General features: G+C 34.0%; 1 protein-coding gene across 1 annotated transcript in view; it reads right to left on the bottom strand.

Moving 5' to 3' along the window:
* Window positions 1–23,027, bottom strand: part of LOC133329771 (tyrosine-protein kinase Dnt) — a 28,682-nt gene extending 5,655 nt beyond the window's left edge. Inside the window, exon 1 of the mRNA XM_061538237.1 lies at window positions 22,871–23,027. Coding sequence (XP_061394221.1) covers window positions 22,871–23,018 — 148 coding nt within the window. The 5' untranslated portion in view covers window positions 23,019–23,027. The remainder of the gene's footprint in view (window positions 1–22,870) is intronic.
* Between the last annotated feature and the right edge of the window lie 415 nt (window positions 23,028–23,442).

Here is a 23,442-nt window from a genome sequence, read left to right as displayed (position 1 = left end):
TATGACAGGTTTGTTCGGAATTGAAATCTGATATTGCACAGTAATCGATATTTGATTATGTCGAATATCTATATAATTTTTAATTTAAAGTATATGTATTGAGTTGGTGTATTATTTAGGCAGTTTTACGTGTCATAATTTATTGCGGTCCACTGTGGTATTGTAGCACTTTGAAGCTGGAAGTTGTCAGCGAAACGATTGTAAATGGCATTGAGATGTAAATAAAACTGTATTTTTTACCATGTATATATGTATATCACAAATCATTTAATTTCATTCTCCTTTTTGTTGCTGTTGTTGTATTTTGTAATTCTTTTATTCTAGCAAGACAGACAGCCAGGCTAAACAACTCAATCGCCATGCCCAAACAGACACTGCCTGCTGACATTCATTCAGTGGAAAATCAAATTTAAAATTCTTTATAAACCAGCATAAATACGTGATAAATATTAAAGGCAATAGAACAACAATGACCAACGAAAAAAAAAAAACTCCAACCGAGTCCATCGAAATTTCATCTTACAAACAACAAGATGGAAATGACCAGCTGAGGGTCGTCGTTATGACCCACAAAGTGACAGCCTACAAATAAAATAAAGGAATTCCAACAATGGATCATCAACACAACAAAAACAATAAAATGGCTAGCACCAACGGTCAAACACAAAACAAGAAATAATCATAGACCCAAAAATAAGCGAATAAATGTCTTAACTTGGCTTTAGTTGGGTATTATTGCCCGGAAATATGATGAATACACACAGATGAATTCGGAAATTCGGGTGGGGGCAAAGAAATAGGAGTCATTTCCCAAAACAAAAACACGAGGTTCGCCAACAAAAGATTATCGACGGCCATAAAAACAGACAAACGGACAAACAAACGGCCAGTGGGCTAAAATATTGCCAGTACCGAGAATAAATGTAAATATCCACATTCCTTATGACAGAGAAATAAAGAAATAAGCGACATTAAGATGACATAAGGACAAAAAGAGAATATCACCCAAAATAAGTCAATCTTTCCCAACACTTACACACACACACACAATGGGAGGGGATGTCTCTTCTGTTGTGTTTATAGTTTTGAACTATTCAAAATCCTATTTACACAGCAGCCATGAATGGGATATAAAGAGCCATAAGCAGCATTACAAACAACAGCATATTGATTTGAGCAACAACTTTATCATCGTCATCATGAAAACATCTGAGTTCCAATTGTGCGTCCGTCGTCCGTCTCGTGTTCATCTGCTTCAAAAATTTTGATAGGATTAAATTCCTTCAATTGCTAAAGAACAAATAAAACCCCATTCTATTTCATTTCTTTGGGAATTTACATATCAAAAAAAAAAAATAAAATAAAATAAAAAACAAAAAACAATGCCAGCAGCAGCATCAATTCGCTATGCCTTGTAGAATTTAATCTATTTATTTAATATATCCCTATCATATGTTTATTCCAAGGGATTTGTTTTATTCCACTTGACTGAACAAAAAACTTCTTAAATTTCTTTTTTTTCTTTACGAATTATTTTAAGAAGATTTGTAAGTGAGAAGTTTTCCTATGGCTGGGTGTGTGTGTGTGTGGTTCTTGATTTTGACTATGCAAATTTATTTAGTTAATTTTCATATTTGTATTTTTGGCACTCGAAACATTCTTCTATTTGAAATTTTGTTTAATACTCTTGGCCCAATTTCATGGATTGGCAGTACACATTAAAGCCTCTTTCCATTGTCATGAGACTGTGGAACAAATGACCTAAAAAACGCTTCATAAGAAAATATAATTCTATGATGCCTTGACGGAAATCGTATGGCTTCATTTTCAGTTATGTAAATTTTTGGAACGATTTTTGATTCCACTGTATCCTGCCTGCCTGCTAGCTGCTAATTATGATATTTTGGCATTATAAAAATACCAAAATACAAAACAAAAAATGTTCACATTTAATGCGAGCGTATCTAATTAAGTTTTATGCTGCATTTAGCGCCCTAGAAGCAGCAACAACAAAAACAATAAAAAAACAAAACAAATTTAACACAGACGATTGCTGCTGCACTACAACAACTACTGGCGATGCTGCTCGAATACGTTTATTACGAATTGGTACTTAACAAACATTGTTAACACAACAAAACAACTTTACTCCTTTTGGCCAGCAGCAAAGCAAAGCGGGTTGTGGACAAGGCTAATGAGTATATACTACTCCAAGAACTAGATATGCCAGCAGCAATAGGGGCCAACGAGATGCTTATCGCCGCCGCCGCTGCAGCGAATGTGATTTCCAAGTACGAAGTTTGGCACTGTATTATAATGATTATTTTTGTGTTGTTTTGTTGTTGCTCTTCAAGGATTATTGTTGTTTGCTCATTTGCCCATTAGACGGGGTTTGAGTTAGCATTCTAGTTTTCATTTGGGTATTTATTAAAAAGTGAAAATCGTTTTGTATGTTTTTTTTCTACTCTTTTCTGATATTTTAATCTAAGGTCAAATAAGAACAAGGAAAAGGGTAAATAATAGCGTTAATTTCACTGCCCAAATGAACGAACGAACAAAAAACCGATGGAAAACAACGAAAAGTCCTTAATATTGTTACGGGGTTCTGCAAAGGATTTCCCACCCATAATATTGAGTTTAAATTTCTTGTTGTTCTAGCTGAACCACCATCGTTTTTATTGGCTTTTTGACAAATAATGTGACCTAAATGTTATTTACTCAGCACACACACACACTCTCGTGCCATGCTTTATAAGCAATATCACCACAAAAAGGACTTCTTGGGAGACATGATTTCTTATGATGGTGGGATTAACTGGTAGGCAGCAAGCCAGGCCTGGTTTTATTTGGTCATATCCACGCCAAATTTCAAATAATTTCAAATCAACTCGATAAATATTTGTCATGACAATAGATGCGTTTTTGGAAGGAATAAGATTTGATTTTAAAAAATGGATTTGCGATAAAGTAAATTGGAGAATAGCATGTTGTGTTGCAGGAAATATCTTTCAATGCCGTAGACTTATCTAAAAATTTGTGAAATCCAACACACAAAAACAAAGAAAAAATAAACAGCAAATAAAACAATATAATAAAATGAAAAACATATTTCCATTTTGCCCACTGAACGCATTACCGTAAATTAAATTATATTTTTTATTGTTTGCCTATTGCTACTAAATCAAAAATAATATTTTTATTTCTGTAACAAAAACACATGTTTCCGATTTTGTAAGAACGGGTGAAACAATACACCGAAAATATTTTGGTTTTCCTTAATAAATCAAGAAGTTCTATTGGAAGGAGACAACTGAAGCCATAAACCGCCAATTAGAAATATTACCTCACAGACACACACACATACCAAATTTTGGAAATGTTTGTTGGTTTTAGAATCTAGCATTTTGTATGGGGAAAAATAACATTTTATTTTGATGGGCCGATATTGAGAGGTATTGAATTGCTTTACAACAACAGCAGCATTTTTATTGAAATAGAATAAAAATATACATATACATATATATTTTTTAACGGGAAAAATAACATAGAAAGACATATGGTAATACTTTAACCCGCCTATGTCATGTTTTGTGTTTTACTCCATTTTCCCCTTTCCATCAATTTATGGAGCAAAATAACACCGAGAGCCGCAATACATATATATATTGTTGTTGCTGTGGATCTTTGTGCCACGAATGCGCCACTAACAAACGTCGAGTCGAATGCAATCAGAATCCCCTGTTGTACAAGACAAGACCAAAAACCAAACGCCACATATCCTTGTCATTCATTTGTGTTTGTTGCAAACAGAGTGTTGAATTGAGTTATGCCCCCCTTCTATAACATACGGAGGGCGTAGTTGTCAGACAACGGTGTCAACGGTGAAAAGAAAAATGCCTGACATCTCGAAAAATGCTGCACATTAATTACACACGAATACTGCAGACCGACCTGCCTATGCTAGATTTTGTAAACCTTGGTAATGTAAACCAATGGATTGAATGAAAATCTTTGTACTTAGTTCTAAACTAAATTAAAATCCATATTCAAATTAAAACATAAATATTGATATGACATAAAAGTTAAACAATTGAAAACATTTGTATATATATACATAAGACAACAAATGCCCTTTCAAAGAAACCAAAACCTAGAATCTTTCGTTTTTTTGTAATTTTCACATGAAATTAGGCACATGTAGGACTTGTGCATCGTCCATAAAAATGTCAAATATATTGCTGTTGCTGTTGCCGTTGTTGTTTTTGTTGTTGATGATAACCCCTAGCTTTACCAAATGAGGAGGGCGGCTGAGATTTTATTGTTGGGAAATGGGATTTCTTTTGTTCCATAGAAATCAAAACATCATCAATACCTCTGAACCAGACAGAAACTGCTATCATCTGAAAAACAAATCGAAACAGACAACAACTGCAATAACAAATGATTCACTAAAGAACAACATTGCGTGTCTTTTCCTGTGGCGTTTTTCAAAAGAAAACAAAACATGGCCCAACAACAAATGGCCAGGCCTTCACAGCGGGTAACTGACTGACAACAAATTGACTGGAAGATTCTTGATGTTCACATGAAACTGACTCAGAAACTGGGAGAGCCCAGATTCAAAACCCAGTCATGTGTTAATTACCTGAATGTTACAATGACACAATCTAAGCCATCGCAGGCGATTAACCATTTCCCCAAAGAAAACAACAGTTACACCCCTGATAACGATCTATCCAATTATCTCGATCACTTCGAAAGGCAGTGCCGTTATTATTGTAAACAAAACAACGCCAATGGAAATTCAAGAAGTTAATCAATTGACGACATGGCATTTCTGTGAAAGACAGTAATCCGATGATCTGATTTAGTTTTAAAATCATTTAATCTAATCGCCCTCATTGTTATGCCCCTCGTTCGAATCGTATTTTATTCGTCAAATACCAAAATATCAAATACCATCCTCCATAGCTATTTTCTTTGTTCGGGGAGAAAAACAAATGCCGAAACATTATCATAAATTCTGTTTTTAGATTTATTTTTCATACAAGTTTTATATTTTATTTGGAAATGTTGTGGCATGCCAACGGTTATTGTGGTTGGCACGGTCTGACATATAAATGTGTAAGGGAAAACACGAATGTTCATCATTCCTAGGGAAAACCAAAAAAATCCAAAAATATCTGCCCACACATAGTTGGTTGTTGACAAAAATTGCCTTTTTGCCCATTAACACTTTCATTTTTAGAATAAAAACAACCAACAAAAACAAAACTATGTTGCATACCTCTGCAACAACATGCAGAGTCGAACATATAGTCGGTATTTCATCGCCGACATAAAAAAGTTGTTACAATTATATTTTCTGGCATGTGTTTGGTTGTTTGGCGTGTTGTTTATATTTTATTCTATTTTATTGTTATTTATATCTAAAATAAATAAAATAAAGAAAATGCACACATTTTTTCAATTTAATGCAATTAACATTCCAAAAGATTTACAACAATCATAATGTGACAGAACAATTCAAAAAATTGCCAATGGTAGGCCAGTACAAAACAACGAAGTGCGACGATTATCTTCGAATAGTGGTGAAATTTCTATAGAAAATCATTGTTAAAAATGTACGATTTAGATTTTTAATGTTTTCCGATAGTTACTTAGTTGAGAATAGGAATATTTTATATTTTTTTTTCGTTCAAAAGTTCCACCTAACGATTCAAAGACATTTAAAAAACGTTGTAGTTGTTTTTTCACAATTGACAACAGAACGAACAAGCCCATAAAGAATTTAATCAAGATTCCTTCACACTCAACATGTATTACAAATTTATTTTAATTAATCACCGTCGTCCGAAGACGGCCGCAATAGAAATAAAATTTATTGATTTTTTCAACGTTTTGTGTGCTGCACAGCATAAGTATACCGTCAGAATATTGAGGGAGTATCTGTTGGTTACACCCACCACTAAGAGCCAATGTTGAAAAGCTTTCAACACACATTTCATTGGGCTGTCTTTGCCACCATCTACTCCGCCACGCATTCATTTATTCTGTTTTTATCATCATGTTTTGGAAGTGTTTAACAAATCAACAGGTGTTTTTCGTGGCTTAATTATGTGCGGCTCATAATTTTGTAATATTAGCCGTGTGGAAAACGACAGACACAAATTATTAACGAACGAAGGAAGAAAGAAGCACCAAACAAGAACAACTAAAGGCGATAATAGCACAAAATCCCAAACGCAAAGTGCGGAATATACCATGAAATATTCCTTGTTGTCGTTTTGTGCGAAATATGTATATGTGTGTTTGTCTGTTGGATCAGGGATCCGTGTGCGCCCTTAATCATTTATAATCTTCAATTTAACACCGTATTTTTGTAAATTTTTTCATTCTTTTTTTTTTTTTTTGTTTTTTCATTTCACATCTAACATGTTTGTTGCTTCTTACATTTTTGGCATGTTTCTTTGTTTTTCAATCAAACCATAAAAAGATGAAACTGAGGATGAGAATGACGCTAATGTTGATTTAGAAATGCTCACAAATCGAAAAAAAATAAATACAACGCCAAAAAAATGCTTAAGCAGTGTAAGTGTTATGTTAGATGTTTTATCGAATTGAAAAACGTTTCATACACAGTGTGTTGTAATTAGAAATCGAATAGACTGTTTCTGTACAATTCGTTAGGGACGAATTTCATTGAGCGACTATTAAAACCCTGTTTTGTAAAAATGTTTTCTACATTTATTATTTTGGATACGAACAGAATATTCATATAAACATATTAGATTCATATTTGTTCGATTCGAAATTTTCCAGAAAAGTTTTGATATTTGTATTCAAAATTGCTTATTCTTTTTGGTCAGCCCTTGCTGTTCCGAATAGAGCTATAAAATGTCTTCGAACATATTGAGTTTTGTAATTATTCATAGTAGAATTGAGCTGCACTTTGAGGTGTTTTTTTCTCTACTTAACCAAAATAAAAAATGATTTAGTTGATTTTTTGTATGAATTTAAACACTGTGTTTGACAGCAGAAGAATTCAGGCTTTAGGTGGTCGTTTGGGCTTGCCTCATTGTCGTCGTTATAGCACAAGAATATGGCATATAAATCCTTTTTTATACATACATACGCACACAACCACGTGGGTCCCACTGTTATTTCTTTTTGGGGAAGAACAAGAACATCATCACATAATTCAAACAACTTGACTTTTTGTCTTGTTAACTTGTCGCTGTCGATGATGACAATGAAGAAGACGACGCTCACGCTAACGGTGGCAAAGGCGAGAATGAAAACGAACAGCACAGCAAAAATTTTAAGATACAAAATAGAGGCAGTGATGTTGGTACACAAAAAAATAAACATATAGTGCTTTTTTAACTGCAAATCATTTCGGAAATTTTGTTGTTGTTGTTTCGCTTTTTTTGGTTTCCTACTGCCACCAACTGAGCTGGCATGATGGCTGGCGTATACAATTCCAGTCCCATCGAGGGATGCATGTTTGGATGAAATGGACAGACACAGGCACCGAAAGGCAAACTGACAGACAGTACTGAATTTTGGTGTCATACTCTACCCCCATCTCCAACGTCCCATCCCATCTTCAACGTAATATCGTTATCCGAACACGACCGCAAAGAAGACCGTAATGTTCCCCTTTGGTACAACAACATTACTGCGTGTCATGGTTATTGTTTGTTTATCTTACATGCGAAATTTCGCACAAAACCAATAAAAAATAAATATTGGATTTTTGTTGTAATATTCGCTAAGAAGCTTTTGTTCATGAATTTCGTGTAAGCAAAACTGTGGGTTTATCCTTCCTTCCCTACTAGTTATTCCTTACGGTTTGGAAGCAGACATAACGCATAAACACACACAGCCACACACATGTCATCCGGCCGCCGTCCAGTCATTTTATCCTGTCTTTTGTTTGCCTGCTGTGTCCTCACAGCAGGGGGTTTTTGTTTGATGCATGAGATTTCCGCATGAAAATGACAAATAAGATGCCTGCCTGTTTTTGGCGAAAATGTTTGAAGAAGCCCAGACTTACGAAAGTCGAATTATTTCTTAAGCAATCAATGAGAACAGCACAGAAAAAATATAGCTTTGCGGGAAATTAGTTGTTTGTAATTTACATTGAACAGTTAGCTATGAGGTGGTATTCATTTATTTTCAAGTTTAACCACCACTCTACTCCATTCTTCATATTTCTGAAATTCCAAAGGTAAAGACATTTCAAATTCGCACACGGTTGTCGTTTGTGGCATGTTTGCGATTAGTGTCATGAAAAGTGACATTTAGGCGCGATAGCTGATGTGTCACAACATGACAAGTGCGACATGGAGTCCGAATGAACGGTTCGCACGACAATGCCAGAATAAACGTGGCATGGCGCACGAGCAAGTAAATATATCTCATTAGTGTTGCCAACATCGATTAATTAGCAGCGGAGAGCTTTGTCAAATGTTGCAAACAAGATACATTCATAACGATCATATGGGAATGTGGGGTCAAAATATTTGTATAGGGAGTAGTATGCCTGTTTCAGTTTGAGAGAATCTGAATATTCAAAGATTTGTTTAAAGTTTAAATGATAAAATATTTTAGGTTTAATTATTTTCGTGTTTTTTTTTTTCTTGTCAAAAAAAAATCTACCAGTACAGACACCTTACTCTACGCTCAGAGGAACAAAATAGAATCTACAATTATGTACATATGTAAGTGAGTGATTTTCGCGAAATATTACGTCCCCATAAACGTGAGTAAGTAAATACGGGCAGCCAAGTCAACGAGATGATGACTAGGCGTAGAAGCAGAAAATAAGCGTCGTAAATGTTTTTCTGTTCCCTTTCATTCTACAACGGCCGTGGGGAGATGCCTGCCAAGAATATGAAAGCTCGCCCATTCACTGGATGCTGGGCTGGCGGCTGTGTCTAGTTGCTTGGCCAAGGCTCTTTCGTCATTTCAACTTCTTCTTCGGCGATGTGGCGGCTTGGCGCACGCTGACTTGGCATAAAAATAATATGCACATGCAGATTTCCTGAAACGTCTCTCCTGTTCGGGCATCGCCGTCGTTCGTTGCTTCGTCCAAAGAGTTTTGTGATGCAAATACATATGTCAAAAATTTGCAAGCGCTTGTTAATTTATTACAAGACTCGTTAAATAAAATACAACATACCGCGGCAAGCAAAAAGCCAAAAAAAAAAGCGAAAAAAGAAAAGCATGACTCGAAACACTTGAAATGATGTTTCTGCCATTGCTTGTGCATCTTGACTTGACGAGACCAGCTACGAAGAAGAATGGTTATGTTGGGGTTGAGGAATGCCATGGGATATGAATAACAAAAAACGACCAAACGAATAACCGAGACCATTTTTCAACATTGACACGTTTAGATTTGATTGTGCATTGTGTTAAGCACGGAAGCCAACATTTTCGGAAAGACTAGAATTCGGGGAGCTGAAAGCGCTGAAAGACTACATCACATACTTTTTTATTCGCACATTTTTGATCGATCATCAGATATCTGCTACTCGAATTCTATTCTATTGTCTATAAAACTAAACTTACATATATATTTAATATCTTAAAAATCGAGTTATTAGGCCACTTGTGGCACATACTCTACTCCAAGTTTGAACATTTTCTCTCATAATTTATTGATTTAAAAACACAATTATAAATATTGACTTGGACGGCCAACTAGTCAGTTGGCAAGCAGCAGCAGTCTTTGAAATAGTTCCGAGTTGGCGTTTTTTCTGCAGTTTTGATTTTGTCCCCAATTGGTTTTTGCTCCGTGCCAATTCAAGTTAGTTGCTGTGTTCATTTTAATTATGTTTGTCATAAATTATGCAAATAATAAATTTATTATTTCTCTGCCTTGTGAATGGTAGGTTGGTTGTTTTTTTTTTCTTGCCGGTTTTTTTTATGCCTAACTGATGGCTGCTTGGTATGTCATGCCATGTATCCGCTTGCCATTTTCATATAATTAATTACATTATATCTAATTGAAAATGAAATAAAATAGCAATTAACAACTGTCGTGCATGTTGTGTGTGTTTTTTAGAGTGTGGACAGTTTTGGAAATATGACAATACCATTTAACTTGCATCAGGCAATCAGATAATTTAATAATGAAACATTTTACATACATATCAAAAAATATATATATGTATATATATATTTATTTACTAATAATGCACTGTAAATAAATACTAAATTATTTTCAATGGAAGTATTATTACAATTAAAAAACCCGGAAATAATATTTATAGCAAAAAAAAATACAAACCCAACTCCCCCTTTGTTTCCTAAAAGGCTACAAAACAATTATCCAAGATCGTTTTTTCATTAGATTTTCAATTTTCCACTTCAAGAATAACAATTATTATTTCAAATTGAAAACTACAGCAACCAGATAAAGTTAGAAAAGTTTTTATTAAAACAGTGCTGCAGCTCCATGAATTGCATATTTCTTCAAAACTGAATTGAGCATAAAAAATCGAGAAAAATAAATATTATTAGAAGGTTAATTGTTTGTCGGTTTATTCAACTTTAAGATCAAATCGCTTTTTACAAACATGTTGTGGCACTGACTGGCTCCCTGCTGATTCCTTTCCTAACAAGGGCTTATTTTCAAAATTAAATTCTTCTTCTTCGTCTTCTCATAAGAAACAAAAAGACATGAAAAGAAACTAAAAAGCCAACAAAATTATTTGCTGTGTTCACCTCTGGGCAGTTGTTGTCAGTGAAGGCAGGGAGATTAAATGAAACGTTGAATATCCAAATGTCGGGACCACAACATAAACACGCAATGCTAACGACTTTTATTTTGCCACAAATAGTCTATAGAAATGTAAACATACGTCTATAAGAACATTATAAGATTTTCACGAGTTGATAAGATTTTAATTTTGCCAGTTTGTATAGTCAGTCAGACAGCAGCAGCACACCAGACAGGGCAAGAGAGTCAATCTTTCGGTTAGACGCTTGTTCAAGACAATGCCACCACAACTAAACATACTCATATACCACAACAGAAATATGTTTCACATGCACGAAGTAGTCTTTAACCTTCAGATGAAACATTGGAGAAAATAAAATTGCATTGGGATTCTACTAGTCGAAGCACAACAACTAATAAAAGTATATTTTATAATTTCAATATACATGTGTATAAACTACACGTTTGGAATCTGTAGCTCATCAATATTTGTATTTTCTTAATATACAGCTTCGATGATAATATATTTTTTACAATACCGATGGTAGCGAAAAAGTTCTATTTTCAAAATTCTACTGCAAGTTATGAGATGGTGTCAAATCGTTTCAGATGCCATGCCAAAGGTTAAAACTCTGGCACACACGGAAATAAAGAAACGATGAATGTCGAAAGATTTTCAAAATAAGATTTGGTTGCAGCAACAAGCATCGAATGCAGCGAACAGGGTAAAAACTATGCTGAAAAAAGGCCAAAGAACACACAACCACACATGAAAACATGACTTTTATACACTCATGTTTTTGTATGAAAAAGAAGTTTTTTCATTGAAGGAGCAGCGGCAGAAGAAGTAGAAGTGTACAAGGATGATGTCGATGACGGCAATCATGCGGATACAGATGATGACGATGATGATGTTGCTGCCTTTGTTCGAATGTTGTTGACGACTTGTAGCCAATAACAATATTCAGCACCCACAGTTGTTGTAGTAACTTCAACCACCAGAAGCACTTTCTGTGCAGCAACAACAACAACGAAAACATCTTTAGCAATTCTTGAACTAATGCCAAATATCCCCACTATAGCACATCGCACACTCAAAAATATATGCACGACTTTTCTGTTAACAGATAGTTGGTGAGACAAGAGGTGGAGACACACACACATACACAACCAACTATATATAAACTAAACAAAAAAGCAACAACATACATATCCGGCATGCAGTGCATGTTTCATATAACCCCAAGGCAAAGCAATTTATTTTTGTTGACTATTGCAGAAGGATGATGTTACTGGCGATGAAGAATACGGTGATGATGATCACATCATAAGTGCTGAGCACCAACATTCCATTTCGATTTCATTTTAGTTTTTGGCCAAAGGAAAGTTCAATGTAAAATATTTTTAACAAGCTTCCCCTATTCAGCAACAATTATATGATATAGCAAAAGAGGAGGGGGTATGCTGACTGCTACGTTGGCGATTGAAAATTTAAAATATTTGCTTGAAAATCTGAGTGTAATTTAAAATCGTTTATGTGTGACTACTTCAGCTCCCTTAAAGAATTCGTCAAAAGAAGGGGAGCTCACATATAACCAGGTTGCTTCTAAATAAATATATTCTGGATAAGGGAGATCTACGAGGAAATTATTTTACTCCTTTACATATGCTGCCTATTGCCCCTTGGTTGTGGTTGGCTGATGGTTGGACGCCCGTCTTTCTGACAATAATGGCGAGTAGGCACCAACATCTCCATACAATGATGTTTGGGTGGGTTTTTTATTTCTTTAATTTTTTTTTACAAAATTTATTCAACATATCTATGAATTTCAAATAATATAATTTAGCTGGCTGCAAATCTGTGTGGACAACAAGTAAGAGCAACACCAACAACAGCAGTAGCAGCTGTAGAAAACTGAAAAGAGATTGATTAGGCGACATTAACATACAAAACAAGAAATGTAAGCAAAGCAAACATGTTGCCATCTGACTGACTGGCTTGCTGCCTGCATGGTCTGTTGTTGGCCTGTCTAAATAAATGACTGTTTGTTGCAAGCTCGCCTGATTGCCTGTTGCAATGTTGTGTTGCCACAAAATTGTTGACTACTTGATGATGGATTTTCAAATGCTATAACAACTCTTGTCAATGCATGCAGCAAAGGCAACAGCTAACATATGAGAGTGGGTTACATGGCTGCATACAATGGATATATGGATGGACGAACGGACGGACGAAATACAAAGTAAGAAAAACAAAACAGTTTGTCTGTCGTCAGTCACTCACAAGTTGTTGGCTAAAAGAAAACAACAACAAAATAATGTTATTCACATCTTCAGTTTTATCATATTGAAATGAGAATTGGCTACACCATTTCCAATGAATGACCGGTCATCATCATCATTATATAACGCAAGAGCAACAATTATGTTTTTATTAAAGGCTTGCTATTGGAAATGGTGTATATTTGGGTCTGCAACTTTTTTACTTTTCTTGCAAATATTACGCATTCATTTGAATATGAATGGATTTATCATGTGACCTTTACTGAAGTCAGTACTCTCTTACTATTGTTGTGGTCCTGTTTGTCGCCTTCTTAGCCCTGTATGGTAAAATGAGATAAAACATTTGCAAGCCAAACTCAAGTAAAAACAGAATAGTAACGAATTTCATTAAAAATCGTATATTTTGTGCCAAAACAATGCCAGAAAACTTTGTGCGAAAAATGGGCAGACAGATGACTAGGACCAATGAATGAATAGAGAATTATATAGAAAGTTGCAAAACAGACTGCCGACTAGCTGTTGCCTGCTTGTCGCCAGTTAGTGCTAAAATAAGTTTGATATAGCTGGAGTTGTCTTTCTTAAGATTAAAAAAATGTATTGCATTTTTAGTTAAAGAACAATTTTACATAACCCAAACAGTTGTGTTGATATTCGAAGACGGAAACAATATTCACTCACATACAGGAGGATTTCTGGAAGAAATTTCCATAAAATACATTTTTCCTGTGAACGAATCAACCACAACCAACATGATTGAAAAGATCTCCGTATATAATTTAGATTTTATTGAAAAGAAAAAAAAAAAACAAATTAAATTCTATGGTAACTTACACAAAACGTGTTATGATTATTTTGAAACTTACCTAAAAAGAAAGAAATAAATATTAAAAATTGTTCAAATTTGTTATATAAATATTTATAAAAACTAATAAGGCGATTTAAATATATATATATATATATATATATATATATATATTCTATATTTCCATGTTTCATGTCTCATAAAATATAAGTTTTTATAATAAATTAAAATAATAATAATAAAATTAATAAAACCATACATTATTGTGTTCTTGATTCGTATTTTATTTGAATTGTCAAGTATTAAATATATACAATTTCCAATAAAAATCCATACATGTGTAAATTGCATTGTAAAAGAAATGATATGGACGACAAGGAAAAACCAATCGAAATGTATTTCAAATGCCTGGAAGAGTAGTGCTTCGTGTGGACAAGACAAAACTACCACAACATGAATGAAGATAGACACAGAGGACGACTATGTCATTCCCCGAACAGAAGGATAGATTTGAAATACGTCTAGGATTAAAAGAGAAGTCCTTAATTTCCAAATGTATTTGTTTTTCCTTACTAAGTAAGAATTAGAAGAATTTGTGTGTGGTATTAAAAACAAATTGTTTTTGTTAAATTCCCACACCATTCCCCAATGAACAGTAAACACATGGGACATGACTACTAAAGGGAAAGTGGTCCCAATGTAGCAGCAGATGCAGTTGTTCTTGTTGTTATTATTGCTCCTATCGTATAAAAATATAAAATGAAAACAAGCACTTTGTACATTATTTAAATACTTAAGCGTTTATGCTACACTGTATTGTTTTTGTTTTCTCCCCAACCCTCAGCAACAGAAGAAAACATCTATCACTATGTGGAATACCCAACGATGCTGCTGTTTTAATGAAACACATCTATTCCGAGCGTTCAACCATAATTTCATTTATATTTTCCTTGGCTGCAAGAATTTTTGTTTTAATAATAATCTTTTACTCATTTTTAGAAAAAACAAATTATGGAAAATGTTGTTCTGATGATGTATGGCCATGGATAATGCCAAACAGCAGAACAAGTAGATGGCATGCGGACAGACACAGGGAAAACGGACGGTGATTTGTTGTAGGGACAACCGCAATATACCCTGCAGTCAAGTCATTGTACAAGTAGAGAGCGGCAACAGCAGCACTAAGCCAGCCAATAAGTGTTTTGTCCGTCCCCAGTATGATTGGCTGATTGGGGGTCGTTGTTGTCGTTTTGCATTAGTGGCACCAGCAGAGACCACAATGATGATGGAGGAAATATTTCTTTCCAAACACTCTACTAATACGAAAAGTAATTTTCCCTGTTTGTATTATAACAACGGCAGCAGAAGCAGCAGTACTTGTGGTATCGCATGTAGTAATAAGAATAATTTGTTTTAAAAACATGTAGTGCTAGAATTGCCTTGGAAATATTTCCAAGGAGTGTTCACACCCAAGCACTTGGTACCGCCGCTGTGAATTTGTAAGAATTTACATATTGAAAATAAATGGCCCTTAAAGTCGAAACTGGAGAAGAAACTAAGAGAAATAAAAATTGCAATGGCCTTCAATCACTTTAATGGCGAGAAAACTGTTCCTAATGACGGTAAAACATGTCAATTACGTTGAATGACAGAGTTCACACACCGTTGGGGCTAATGGGACTGCCGAGGCTGCCGAATATTTTAAAGAGTCATAAAAAAATGTAAATAGCGATTAGTATTTAAGATAATCATTTAAATGTTAAATATACATATCTTGTCCTCTAATCACTATGTCGTTTTATACACTTTTATTTGTTTTATTTCTATTCTACTATTTGTACAGGCTTTTGAAAATACGAGTTTTCATTGGCTTCTGGCTGCATGGTGCAGTAGTAGTAGCCGTTTTTGGTTGGTTAGTTCGTTGTTTCTTTTTTAATTTTTTACTCTTATCTCAGATGTGCATGTAAAACTGGATAATATGACAGCAATGTTCACAGATTGCCGGATTATGGGTGGTTGGGGTTAAAATAAGACAACTAGTAAACAAAATCAAAAGATAAGAGCATTTTAAATTTCTTAAGAAACCCAAACTGAATACGGAGCAACAACAACAACAGAAAAAAAGTATCGCTTAACTGATAAGAATCTTGTCGAAGGCACATAACAAAAATGAAATGAATGAATAAACTCTCATTGGCTGTGCTATGATGCCGAGCCACCAAACTATAGCAGCTTCGATTTCATTTCACAGGCAGCCAAAAAGTCGACAACCAGCAGTAGCAGCAGTACGACATGCACAGTTCAATAACAAAGTCAGTGTTGCGTAAATACCGATATAATACGTGACGCTTGTAGGAGATAATAAATGTACAAAGGAGCAACAGCAACAATAAACCAGAATCTTGCACCCAATCGACTGTGGTTTTAAGGCCTTCTTAAAATGTGTTGCTCTGTTCTTTTATACCACCGGCCGTTCCTTGTAGGCAATGTGTCGTCGTCACATAAAATATGCGCGATGTGAACACTTTATTCTACGAGAAATACTAATACTATGTTCTGAATGAAGTTTGGTAAAAGTAATTTACCTTTCTTTATTAGAGTTAGCAATAATTTTTATTTCAAATTTGAAAATATGTACATTAGCCAAATGCAATGAAAGTAGTGAAGTAATCACTGCATCCATATGGGGAATGGTAGGTAGGTTATTTTCACCACATATTTTGTATTCGTATTGATCTCTGCTTCAGTTATTCCGTTAAACCAAACTGTATTTGTTTTGTCTGTTAAATACGCTCTGTTTTATTACATTTCAATCCAATTTCTTCCTCATAATTTGTTGTCTGTTCTTAGAATACAAATGAAGGGTTATCACAATTGTGTGATGATTGTGATGAAAACAAAAAGACAATAGCGTCGACTAACCCCATCCCATCCATTCAACCCACCAACCAACCATCCATTTTTATTTTATTTTAATGTGTTTTTTGTGCTCAGATTATTCCATGTCTTGTCATTGTTATGATTATGAACGAAACAAAAGATCAAGGAGAGTAGCTGGGGGCGATACACAGTCAAATGGAATTACAATATTATATTATTGTACTAATAAGCCATTATTGTAACTTAATAATTGATTTGTATGTAAATATGAAGATTATTAGTTCATGTGTGAATAATGTCGACTAAAAGATGAATGAACTTTTCCAATGAAACGATTTAATCAGGATTAATAGTAAACAATGAGGGTGCAACTCTTTTCAATAAAATCTTTGATCTATTAACTGAACATACAACGGAACGTTCATTAATAATGTAATGGGCATTTTATAGGCTTAAAGGTTTCTGAGAGCAAAGTGTAATGAACGTATAAAAAATCTGAAGGTCGTAATGTAATAATATGAATATATAAAAGAATATTATAACATCGGAGCATAGTCACAATCTTTGACTTTCCTAATACCTATGAAATCATTTTTTTTTTTTTGCATAGAAACCCATACCTGATAAATGATTCTTGTGGGCTTGTCACAAATTCAATTTTGGCTTATAACTCAAGCTCTACCTACGTTTGTTATATGCCAAACCTCTTTTTATCAAATGCTTATTAATTTTAATTTATTCTTTATTCCCATTAAATAATCACGTCTCAATGAATATTTACTTTCAATATTTTGACTTTTAAAATATTTTGGAAACAACATACAAAAAAGTGCAAGTTGAATCATTGGTATTCTGTAGCCTTTAGTAATAAATTGATCAAAATTAAAATGATTTAGTGGAAGAAATGAAGAGACAACATACAAATAAATAAAACGGATGAGGACGACAAAAGCACATTCGAAGAAGAACCAACACACAATTAATATTTATGACCAGCTGTGTTTTTGAATACACATTCCTTGAGCTGATAAAAAGGAATTATTAAAATGTTTTGTTGCAGATCACCCTAAACTGAGTATAGGAAGGTTTATATTTCTTGAAATTGTTGACTGCAGTTATGATAGAGAAAAACCAAATTGTCACAACAAAATTTATCATTTTATATATTCAGTCATTGCAACTAGAATTCCGCAAGAAGGGCAAGACAAAGCAATTCAAAAACAAACACAAAGATCCTTCAAAAGACAAACGCTTGATATTGTCGCAAATTATGTATTGCTATAGCTTTTGCTGTGCCAACAACTATGCATGTAAAAGCCGACCACGAGAAAACAATGATCAGCGGGCGTTCAACAAAGACACAAAAACCAAACAAACGACAAGAACTGCGTTTAGAAGACCCATTTACCAACCATATATAACATGTTTATTGCCAGAACACAAATTTCAACAAGAAATTATACAGCCGACACCCACCCCAATATTAAATTGGTGTCCGAAAAGGAAGAAGTGGACTTTTCAATGTGTTCAAATTTTATAAATGTCGAAATTAACAATTCGTTTCATGGACAATAACAACAACTCTTATAACTGCTGCTACTGTCTCGCTAAAATTCATTTTGTGGTATCTGTAAGCAAGCAAGCAGCAGTGTATTGCCAAGTGAACTACATAAATAGTCATTTGACGTTGCACAACTGTGTCAAAGGATCATGAAAAAACTCATACCAAAAATTATGGCTTTTTGTGGAAAATGTGTGATTTTTGCTGTTTCTATATACATTTTATTGGTGTGTTCATTGTGTTTTTATGAATCTCCGTAATGTTTTTAGTTCATTTTTCACTTCAACCCAGTTTAGGTATATTGCAGTATAATATGTATATGCATCATCTTCATATACAAGTGACGACAGACATGTGAGTGACATTTTTTTATGATTTTATAGTACACCAAGTCGTTGGTTCAAACGATACAAAAACGTTAATGAGTATTATACACACTGCAGCAGTCATATAACCGCTTGTAGGGAAAAGTGACAAAACGCCATGGCACTAGTTTCATTCCTAATTAGGATAGGCATATATAATTGTAGGAACACAGAGCAATCGACATGAGGTGAAATCAAATAAAAGATAGATGGAGAATCAAAGACCAAAATATTTTGAGAAATCAATTTCATTACCCATTGTAGTTCTAAGGTATTTAAATGAATAGCCATCTTCTCAACAACATTATCATCCAAAACTTTAATGCATTACCTAAATATTCAATATTTAGTTCCTCGTACAAGCGGTTCGTAAACAGGAACAATTTCTGATCCCATAAAATAAAACAGGAATTCAACAGCAGTCGTTATATTCCTCTGAACATCATTAGCTGGCTAGTGTTCATCATGAATGCCAGAAAAAATGGGGGGAGGCCAAGTATCAACATCATAATCACCATGTGCACGAATAATTACATTGATGACATCGTTTCACCTCTCCACTCCACCCACCCTCACCGCCAATCCGCAGCCAATTTATTTATGATGTAGAAGAGAAGCAGCAGCGAATGTGCATTCGCCATCCACGCCATCAGCAGAGTCAGTTGTTGTCCCTTTATAAACTATGCATGCAACTAATTATGCATTTAGTTTGTTTTTGGTTTATTTGCCCCATTTAAATAATTGTAAATTGTTACAGCCCAAAAACATCAAAATTTAGGCATTCCCATATTCCAAATAAAAATGCTTCAGTGTATATTTGACGAGCGGATATCTGTTCAGTATTAAAAGAAAAAAGGAATCCCATTTTTTGGCTTCGATTTCAAATTGGTTTTGTCGAGTTTATGCAATTTATGGGAATACCTTTTCATAAAAAATGTTTGTGGGCTGCTTTATGCCCTACTGTCCCCCTCAATTCAATAAAAATTTATGATCTTTTCATTTCCTAGAATATTTCCAAACATTTTCCTTGTAATTTGAAATTAGGTATGCCAACAAAAGACCAAATGTCACAGTGGTTGTTTATAAATCGTGTGGTGGTGTGGTACCTATTTTTACCTAATTTTTTAATTGGGAGGTTAAGTTGGGAATGAATGGAACTAAAGTTCAATGACAATGACGGCAATCTATCCAAAGATGTCTCAATTAAAAAATTTTAATTCAAACAAAACAGGAACAAAAGCAATAGCACTTCATAGAAGTTAAGACATCAACTTTCAAAATAAATTAACCTTTTCAAGACAACTCTGTAATATTCTTCAGAAATGTTGAACTTTTTAAAGATAATTTTGTCCCAAGAAATGAAGACATTTACAAGTTCAAATACATAAAGAACATGTTCTCATAAATTTACTATGAAAGAAATTTCATGTGAAACATAAAAGGAGATACGACTTCGCGGAATGAATCTGAACTGCATGCATAATTAACTCAATACCAATTAACAGAGACACATGTTTCTTATGTAATAGGTTCGCTCAAAATAATTTCTTGGGAAGAAAATAATTGACACGAAACACCGAAGACCTAGTATTTTAAATATTTGGAAGGTGGAGTGTTATAGATATTACAAGTCACATCAAAATATCGGTATTATATATCCAAAATTGTGATAATAAATCGACGATTTTTAAAATCAATAATAAGAATCGAGGAACTGTAACATTAATTAATACTGTTTTATTGGTGATCTCTATAATTTGTTAATTAACAAGCAAAGCGAATTTGGCAACGAAAACAAATCATGCAACCAAATAAAGGGCGTACCCTGATTAGAATACAGTACAGTACAAGAAGAGCACATATTGATGGCCTCAGATTTTGAATGATGTATTGCAGACCCAGAAGATTCATGTAATCAGTCAGACAGACAATTTCATTTCTCAAATCTATCATGATGGTAATAAGTTAGAGCATACGTTTTCGAAAATATCGAGTGATTGATGATCGAATCTTACACAACATTTCACCACAAATTACAAACCCACACAGTACCAGCGCCGCAATTAGACAAAATTTACCAAAAAAGCCAGAAACCAATTAAATTTAAACATGTTCCCCAAGAGCGGACAAAAATCTCAGTTTCAACATTAAACAAAAACATTTTCAAGAGAAACACAAACCATTAATGAAAACATGGGTCCGTACAAAAGTTAAGACGAATTTGCCTACAACCAACCGAGAAGCAAAGTAATAAATTAGTTTTACTGGCATTTCTACCACCAATGAAAAGATACAATCGATTTTGAACAAAACTAAAAGATAATCCTGGCGATGGGATGCCTGCCAATAGTACGTTCGTAATACATCAAACCATCATTAGCTGAGTGATTTAAGCAAAACGAAAGCAGCAAAGCCAACAGAAAAACATCTACAATGACAACGGTAACAAATTAAATTCACTGAAGCCTAAAGGAAACATGACGACAGACAGTGGTTCTTTCCGATTACTACAACTTGTTGTTTGTCAATAAGGAATATATGTAAGTGTCGATTGAATACTTAAATTGTCTTAACTAGGCCGTGCCTTCGTCCGCCCGTCTGTTTGGTTGTTTACTAAATAAGTATGAGCATCCGCTTAAACCATAGTCTGTCCGTCCACCATTTGTCTATGTCTAATTAATAAGGGTCGAGGTGGTGGTGCATTTATGGAAATTAAGACACAAAAATGAAAAATAATATTTATTTAATTATTACAAGTCATAAATTATGTATGCACACATATTCCAAATACGTTTGACATTCATGTAGACGACTTGTAGTGAGTTGCTGGCTCACTGTACGTGGGGTATAACAAACACCCGAAAATGCAACTCATTGAAAAGAGATACAATTTAATAATTTTTCATAAAGAATCATTTGTTAATGTAAACAATGACAATGGCTAACAACGTCTCAAGTGGTTACAAATTTCTTTTTTTTATTTTTATTGTGCTGTACAATATTTATGAGTGCTAAAGTACGAGAAGAGTACTAAAAGGCTTATTCTCATTAGAAATTTTGATTTTTCTAAGTGTGTCATTATGGTTGGCATAATTTGTTGTTTGTCTTTGGAGTTAAGAATTTAATGTATTTCAATTAGAGAGGGTTTGAAGTAAACGTAAGATATGATATGTAAAAATTTTAATTTGGACTAATAACAATGTGTGTGGTCGAGATGACGTTCAAAATTCAAATTGTTGGACATGATAGATCGAAATATTATACTAAAACCTGAATAATTGTAAACAATTTTGTTTGGTCTGGGCTAATGCAATGCACATGCGCGTTTATAGTGACAAACATTTGACGACTCATTATAATAGAAGGCTTCTAGCTCTACAATTGGATATCATTAGATGGGAACACATTTACTTTCCAAGTTATACTGGTGCGATGGCGGTTAAATTTGGTATTATCATTGTTATTTACCGGATCGTGACCCGATAAAACTGTGTTCGAACGGTTCGTGTACATATGGATTTTGCAAGAAATCCAATCACGTGATGCAAATTTGGATGATATTCATTTATACCTGAAGCAGCAGGTAATTAAATATGCAAGTAACCACCATAATGCTATATTTTTCCCACCAAAATTGATTTTAGAAAAAATGAAAATCCAAAAGAAGTAAAACAACTTTTTTGGTTTTCAATATGCCATGCATCCATTATATCCCATTATGGGGTTTTCTTTTTTGTTCGGCTTTGTATTTGGTAATTTTAGCATGGATACGTGAAAATATTCCAATTGTATTTCGGGATGTCATTTTCAAAGAATCGTGGAAAAATCGGCATTTAAATATTGACACAAGGCACACAACCAGCAGCAACACAGAGTTTATTTGACAAGTATTTACTCTCATAACAGAAAGACGATACACAACACAGAAAGCAGGCAGCAATAGCACATTTCTTCGCAGCATCGATCCCTAAAGGGGTAAACGAAACGAAGACAGCCAATATGAATGAATTTCACACAAATTTCTTCGAAAATTGTGTAGAGTGTGTGTGTTCTTTCCTTTTTACAGACAAACTGTAACAATACAACAACAGAATAATGTAAACTCAACAACAAAAAGAGTTTAAGCAAACATATTAAAGAAGTACACACGCACTCGTATTATTATTTATCTGCCAATTCTTTGGAAAACATCATTTTGTTTCATTTGGACAACACTGAACAAACTCTAGACGAGATTATTTACTTACCCAATAGGCGCATCACTTCCTGAGGATTTAGATACAAATTTAAATGGCCCCAGCATCCACTGATTGTGGAGAATAGGAACAGCAAACCCAGTGACATCTTCCAAATTGTTTGGGGAAGAATTTGCGGCGATGAATGTAAACACGCCATTTTTGGACGTCTCCTTGGGTCTTTAACAAAATTTTGTTTTTGTTTGTATATTTTTCTGGCACTTGGTAATGTTTATTATTATATTTAAAAAAATATATGAACACGAATCACAATTGCAGGCACAAGATTTAATACAATTTGTTTATAAACAATGAAATATTCATTTAATTTGTTTTGTTTTTACTTTTCACTACTTTTGTTCTTGTTATTTATCTTTGTGCTCTCTCACACTCTCTTCTTCCACTAGTTTTTCTCTAAAATTTGCTCTTTTTGTTTTGCTTTACGTTTGGTCTTCTTCTTCCTCTTTTTAGTTTTCGGTTTTCTTTTTGTATGCTGCTTCTATCGACATTGCTGCTTTATGTCTTTATGTATACAAACTAAATTTTCCGAAAATATAAACAAAAAATTCACCGAAATATAAAAA

This window comes from Musca vetustissima, unplaced genomic scaffold, assembly GCF_032173495.1.
Source record: "Musca vetustissima isolate MV318-11 ecotype Yass unplaced genomic scaffold, APGP_CSIRO_Mvet_v1 utg12645, whole genome shotgun sequence".
Taxonomy (NCBI): Eukaryota; Metazoa; Arthropoda; class Insecta; order Diptera; family Muscidae; genus Musca; species Musca vetustissima.
The sequence above is the reverse complement of the archived record's forward strand: the minus strand, read 5'-3'. Positions and strand labels throughout refer to the sequence as shown.